The sequence below is a fragment of the Melospiza melodia genome, chromosome 8, assembly GCF_035770615.1.
Source record: "Melospiza melodia melodia isolate bMelMel2 chromosome 8, bMelMel2.pri, whole genome shotgun sequence".
In the NCBI taxonomy this organism is placed as follows: domain Eukaryota; kingdom Metazoa; phylum Chordata; class Aves; order Passeriformes; family Passerellidae; genus Melospiza; species Melospiza melodia.
This window is the reverse complement of record NC_086201.1, coordinates 28308184-28315420: the sequence shown is the minus strand read 5'-3', so window position 1 is coordinate 28315420 and position 7237 is coordinate 28308184. Positions and strand designations below refer to the sequence as shown.

General features: G+C 39.1%; 1 protein-coding gene across 1 annotated transcript; it reads left to right on the top strand.

Annotated features, from left to right (window-relative positions):
* Nucleotides 1-3889: 3889 nt before the first annotated feature.
* LOC134421010 (baculoviral IAP repeat-containing protein 5.1-like) lies at nucleotides 3890-6719 on the top strand. Its single transcript, XM_063161395.1, has 4 exons — nucleotides 3890-4027; nucleotides 4659-4768; nucleotides 5061-5175; nucleotides 6321-6719. The coding sequence occupies exons 1-4, from the start codon at nucleotides 3890-3892 to the stop codon at nucleotides 6507-6509; spliced, it is 552 nt and encodes a 183-aa protein (XP_063017465.1). The 3' UTR covers nucleotides 6510-6719.
* Nucleotides 6720-7237: the final 518 nt, after the last annotated feature.

Below are 7237 nucleotides of genomic sequence, written 5' to 3'. Positions count from 1 at the left end.
TGCTGCTTGTGAAGAGTAATAGCACCAAAAATTTCCATAGTAATGCAGCTGAAACTCCCTGGATACAAGTTTATGGAAAGCTTTTCTAAAAATATCTCTACTTGTTTGACATCTTTCTAAAGTAAATGTCTGCTATCACAAGGCCATAGCTGGGCTCATAATTTTATTTATTTTTTTAGAAAATCAAACATGCTTGAATTCTTGAGGTTGGGAGAAGCTGGACTCCTCTTAAATGCATAAAAAGAAAAAATTATGAGTGATAAAAGAAAATTACTTGCAGGAAGGGCATGAGTAGGTGATGCACTGAGGATTGGGATAAAGCAAACCAGCCCAAAAAAGTATCAATAAATGTTTACTACGTACAAATCATTATCTTTCAGGGCAAAAACTGGTTCCCTCCATGCTAGCAACTACATTTGTCATTTGTTCAGAACCTTTGGTCGTGTAATAGGAGGACATCCCCCTCACAACCCCCCACCCCCCTCTCTCCTTCAGGAAAGAAACACCTCCGTGCAGCTGCTTGAGCCACTTGCCTGTTAATCACGTTATGGCTGGAATGTGCCTGTTTAAACACATCAATAACCAAAATCACTGCAGGCTGACAGTGACAGGAACTCCCCTGTTCCTGCCCATCCATAACTTGAACAGCCTTTGGCCATGCTGAGCTGCTTGGGAAGCTGGACCACGAAGAAGAGCCATGTATTGCTGGCAAATTCCTGAAAGGCTGCTGTGGCAAACAGCCACCTGTGCAGCCAGGGAAGGAAACGCCCTTTGCCAGAGCTCCTCTGCTGCATCCCAGCTGGTTTCACTCTGCCAGGGGCTGCTCTTGTCCCTGGCACTGAATAAATCACAGCCAGCCAGCAGGGGTGGCAGTAGGATACTTTACACCTTGCAGGAACAGCTCATTTCTTTTCTCCTGTCCTGCGCAGCAGAGCTGAGCCACTCAGAGCCAGCTTCCTCCTGCTCCCACACTTTGTGAGTCAGGGAAAACCTTTTCTTGGCAACCAAAGGCCTTCAGCAGGAGGTGTTTAAATGGTCATGAGCATCATTTCCAGAGTCTCTTGAAACCTCTAAGCAATTTTATTTTTTATAGCTATTTATTCGTGTAGAATTCATTAATATGCATTAGGTACAACTGTATGCATGAGACCATGTACCCATACATTTTTTAACACCACTGTGTTAGAAAATATTGTTCATATAATATTTTAGCTTTTTTTTTATCCTTACCAAGTTTGATTTCTGGCCAAAGACATCAGGTACAAATGTTTGATTTGGTTTTCAATTGAGACCATCTAGCTAAATACACAGTCTCATTTAGATAATCTACATTAATTATAGAAAAATAATGCAAATTAATGTAAAATGTGATTGCAAACACACATTCAATTATTAAAACAGTGGATAGGTTTTCCCAGTGTTACCTTTTTCTTAAAAAAAAAAAAAAAGACACCTAGAGAGCCTTTTATTAATGCCACAGCAACAAGTTTCAATTGATTAAGTATGAGACAAGCAAAAAAATAAAAAATAAATGCACTCCACTATTGGCAGTAGTTGAAACTATTTCCTTGCAGTGGAAGACAACTCTTTCATTTCTGAGCCTCTCTTCCCCTAGATCATAGACACACTTTCATCAGGGTTGGCTTTAACTGATTTACAAAGTTGCAACACTACTCACAGGTATTCTGCACTTACTGTAAAAGTCAGGATCTGATAGTGGATATCAGATATTTAATGTACTGTATTGTTTAAAATACAATTTAAATATTTTCTTTCATGTCATGCCACCTTTTATGTATCTTCCAGTGAAAAGTTCCAACTACCCATCCATTTAAATCTTTTTTAAATAAAAAATTTTTGGACCTATGAAATTCTGACAGTTTCAGAACACTTCTGCAAACAGCATTCTCTTGAAGGATGTAGACAACCTACTATAAAATGCAGGACACCTTTACAGGTAGACTTGAAATGTACCTGTCATTCTGTGCTGTTAAACAGCACGGAATTCTGACAGAATTATAGGCAGGAAATGCAAGAAATTCATCTTAGGATGTGTTAGTACATGTATAATCCTATTTTCTAGTATTCTAGCAGTACTTTTCTACATAAGAACTGGTTTGGGCTGCTGGGAATTTTTTGTTTGTTTGTTTTAAATGCCATAAAAACAATCAAAGCAAAAAAAAAATTTCAATTCTGATGCATAAATATCACTCAGGACTCCAAGGTCCTATATGACTGGGTTTTTGATTAAATAATACATTACACATAATGCATTTTTGAAAAAAATAGCATTTTCAGATAAGACTGCTTACAAGAAACATTTAAAATATTACAGTTTTGTCCCATTTTTGCATTTTCTATTTGAAATGACACAAAGTAATTAGTTAAATAGATCATGACATCACAAGATGATAAAATATGCCAAAATATTTAACCTACAGTTTCTTTTAAACAACAGACAAATTATTCATTCCTGAAAACAATCCATATGCATGAATTAGTGCCTTACTAAAGAGAAGTATGAGATTTAAAAACTTGACCATGTTTTTGGGCAGTTAAACCCGGTTTTGGGTTTGGTTTGGCATTTCAACTTTTAGTTAAATTAAGTTCCTTGCTTCATACAAATACATTCACACGTGCACACTCATACACACACAGACATCAACTACAGTAAAAAAGAGATTAAAATACCTGATCATCAGCAAACTTAAGAAAGGCTGCCATGGAGTCAGGAGAAACTATTAATATCAGTGCTTGGAGGGCCCAGGTTATGAATGATAAATTCCTGCACCATTGGTATTATCTGGAAAAAGAAAAAACAAGAATTAAAGTATCCTATATTCATGTAACACATGTTACTCTAAATATCTGAATATAAATTTCAAGGACAGTATTCCTACACATACAATAGACATCAGTACAGTCCCAGAGGAATCAATGATGTAGCATTTGAAACTCTAGGCAAGAACAATGCCCTGAGAGCTGACACTGGAAGTCCCATACAAATGTTCTTTAATCTCATTTCAGTCACCACGTCTGGACAGAATAATGGCCTGAATTATTTTCTGCACTTACTCCATTTGTATTTCAGAGAAGATTTAAATTTTCAAGTCTCACAATGCAACATCCTTCAGAAGTGTTAAGATCTTGGCTTGGAAAGCTGCTGCATGCAGCAGTGTTGAAGACACTGATGTTTAAACTTCTATTGAATTTAACTGGACTCTGTACCAAAATAGGAGACAGTTTATAACATGACAATGCTTTGATACTGTAAACTCCTCCAGATATACACCTTTAAAATATTACTATCCAGCATCTGGCCATGTTCTATAATATCTTAAAATATAACTGAATACTTATAATATTTTAAAATAACCACTTTCTCTTTAAAGAAATGCAACACTACTTGCAAAGACAATCCTAAGAATTAATCTCTGAATGTGAAATTGAAGAAAGCCTGAAGGATTCAAATAGCAATGTCAATTCAACCCTTTTGCTTGCAATCAGGATAGTATTTTTTAAAACTTTATATGCAAAGTTTCTGTATTGTAACTAGAGTTTTTAACTTGCAATTTTTGACATTTTAACTGTAAAATCTGCAGTTACCATAGGTGCATTCAGTTAAAAAAGCAAAGTTAAAAAGTTCTCTGTTAAAAAAATGTTTGTGTCCCGTGTGATCAAGGACACAGACTGTGACACAAGGGGAAGAAATTCCAGCAGCTTCCTTTCCCTTGATTGTCCTGCCATGAACTCACCTGTGTCAGGCAGGGACTGAGGCTCTGTCAGGCCTTCCCCTGCTCTCCAGATGCAATGTGTCAGCCATTAGCAAAGGCTTTAAACGTGAGAGCAGGAGGGAGGTTCTGCCCTTGGCTGGCTGCAGGCTGCAGAGATGGAGAGGCTGCTGCAGGAGCTCAGCTCAGCTTCCAAGCTCTTAATTGACTATAAGGAGATGTATGAGTATGAGAACCGTCTGAAAACCTTCACCAAGTGGCCCTTCCAGGAAAACTGCAGGTGCTCTCCAGAGAATGTAAGTCTGAAAATGTTTGTTTTGCCTCTGCCTTAATTTGTATATGCTATGCCTGAATGTGAAGTCATTGTTAAGTATATTCAGGTTCAAGAGAAGTCCACTAAGCCTGAAGATTAAAAGTTAAATACTCAGCTTTCCTCTGTTCCCTGCTCAGAAATACTGTAGTTGGGATTGACTGATTTTATTGTGTTCAGTCCACAGTGTTCCCTTTTTGTTGTCTCTTTTGTTCCTGTCATTTAAAAATTAATTTCTTGTGTTACATAGTCTTTTTAATTGCAAATTTCTATTTGTGACAAAGCAGCCTACATTAAACAAGTATGGATCCAGCAGGAAGGCTAAAGTAGTGGAATGATAAAGTAAAAAGTGGAATGATCACTACTTCAAATTCAGAAATGGAAATTATTTAAATAAAAAATCCACCTCACTTCTACTTTGGCACACACATGACACTGCCAACCTGAATCTCAGATGAGCCATACTGCTAGAGTTACCTGAGAAGGTGTTTGGTTATTGGAACAAACTTAATTTTTAGTGTCCTGACTAGATATGATTCTGAATTGTCAGGAAATATGAGTAAATATGAGTAGTGTGTGTGGGATAATGCTCTAAACTTCTGAACTGTCCCCTGCAGATGGCAAAGGCTGGCTTCATCCACTGCCCAACTGCAAGTGAACCAGATATAGCAAAATGTTTCTTTTGCTTGTTAGAACTGGTGGGCTGGGAACCAAATGATGACCCATGGTAAGCACAGATGTAACAATGTAGTAATTTTACAATGAGTTAAAGTCTCTGTCGATTTCCACTATGACAGTACACAAAACTGGGAGCTTATCTTGCCCCAGTAACTGTGAAATTGTTCAACTAGCTTTCATCTGAGATCCACTAGAATCTATTGCATCTTTTCTGTATGATATAATTTCTGCTGATAGACAGCACAAATACAGAAGAGACCTGCCTATACAGATCTCTTCCCCTCCTGAAATGAAACTTCTGTGGGTTTAATATCTGTTCTTATTCTGGGTTTATGCTGCAGGGAGGAACACACCAAACGTCACACCTGTGACTTCTTAGCCCTTCCCAAGCACTTTGGTGATCTGACAATGGAGGAGTACTACATGCTGGAGCTGACACGGCTGAAGACCTTCATTGTAAGTGTTAGCCACATATCTGAAACACAAAGCTAGAATATAAACAACTTCTCTTGCTAAGATTTCCAAGCATCAGCCTGGAATGATTGTCTAAGCCTAGAACATGACTTATTCTGAAGTAATAATTTATGTGCATTATTGGCTAAGAAATCTGCACCTAAGCAGTTCTCAGGGTAATTTATTGGCTTTTGAATGCACACCTGTTTCCTTTAGAAGTGTTTTTCCAACAACTCATCACAGCAGACAAAAAAAATATAGGGTGCAATAATCAAAGCACAAAACTCAACAATGAGCAGCTCTATCATTCTCAGGAGGGATGAACAACATGCGCAAAAAGACAAAATTTGACCAGATTATTGCTTCACATGTCCAGTTTAACATATAAATCTGCCTAATTAAACTTTAAACCTCATTTCTAATATTTTACTCCTCCCCATTTCGGGGTTTCATGCCACAGTGCTGACATGTAAAAAAGCACACAACTGAGCAGCTCAGTTGGTCAAGATCAGCTGATCTGTGAGCCCTAATCCTATGGACAGTAGAAATCAAGTGAACCAAGTTCCCTGATGGGGAACAGTAAAAGGTTCTGCATATTAGTTGTTGGTGGGTTTGCACAAATAAGACCTCTGCCTTGCTAATAATTCAATGTATTAAATAAATAACTAAATAATTGTATTATAATTAAATTATAACTAAATTATAATTAAATAATTAAATTCTGTATTAAATATATACCTGGTGACTGCCAAGGTTAAGCATTTAATCTGTGCAACAGATTAAAGTACAAAAAAATAGGAACATATGGCACAGTGATATCTTAGAAGGAGGACTAAGAGTGGTGTTACCTAACTTGAACTGTGAATGGTTTAGAGCAATGTTTCAAGGTTCAATCTGTGTCTTGGCCATTATATGGCCGTATTTCTAAGTATATAAAACATTTGAAGCAGCAGCCTCAGGTGGGGACACTCGGCCCCAAGGATATGTCACGGATAGCTGGGAGGGCTGTGCGCTAGGCTGACCAGGCTATGATTGCTCTCGTGAAACACCAATACCCGAACGCAGCCTGAGGAGAGGGGGCTGCGATGTGGCTGAACTACAGATTTAAAGCGCTCCTCTGAACGGCTCCATCTCTGCTTTGATTCAAGCGCAAAGTTGGCAACCGCACAATAAACGCTTTTGAAGAAGAAGTCGCGGCGACGAGGCAGAGGCTGCAGAATTACTTCGGCTCCGGAGCCTCGCTGCCGGCACTGCCGCCTGCCGAGGATGAGCCTGCAGCCCAGGAGCCGGGAGGCTCAGCTGCCGGCCCCACGGAGCCCAGGACAAGTGAGCTGTGACCTCTGGCTCTACAAGGGTCTCTTACTTTGGTGCAAACATCCCTGTCTTTGTCTGAGTGCCAATCCAAAGCTGAGCAGGTGTGTGAGGAAGTGTGTGTAGAGAAGTGCTCCTGGATCAGGAGTGAGCACAGCCAGGGATGGGCTGGCTCTCACCGTGTGCTTCCTTGTTATTGCTGGGTGTGGAGATAAGAGTACTTCCACTGCCCTGCCAGTGGGGGAAAAATGTCTGAGCAAATACTTCTATTCTGGTTTTTAGCAAGCTGACTTATTGCTTTTTGAATAAAGATTCACAACAAGAGTGCTTTCTGTGATCTGTGTTAAAACCTTATACCTAGACTCAAATCACTTCTGCTTCAAAACACTTTGCAGGGAACTCAATGGATCTGTGTGTCTGCAACAATTGCTGAAGCACCTGCACTGTCTGCACTCCTGCTTACCCCCGAACTGTCTCTCTAGGTCAGACCACACTGACACAGACAAAGACATCCAGCAAAAACAGCAGGTGGACTGTAAGCGTAGGCACAAGGTGTGCAAGACAGTCTCAAGGAAGAGCTCTGGATATTTTGGCGCGCAACTAAAACAACAAAAGCTAAAGTCCTACTATTCTGTTTTTAAAAGCTTTTCATTACAATTTCAAACTTGCTGCAGTTCTTTTAAAAATCTTATTATTTTCTGTTTTCCTTTATGAGAGACTGTTGTAGAATACAAGTGCATGTCTGCTTGCAAAT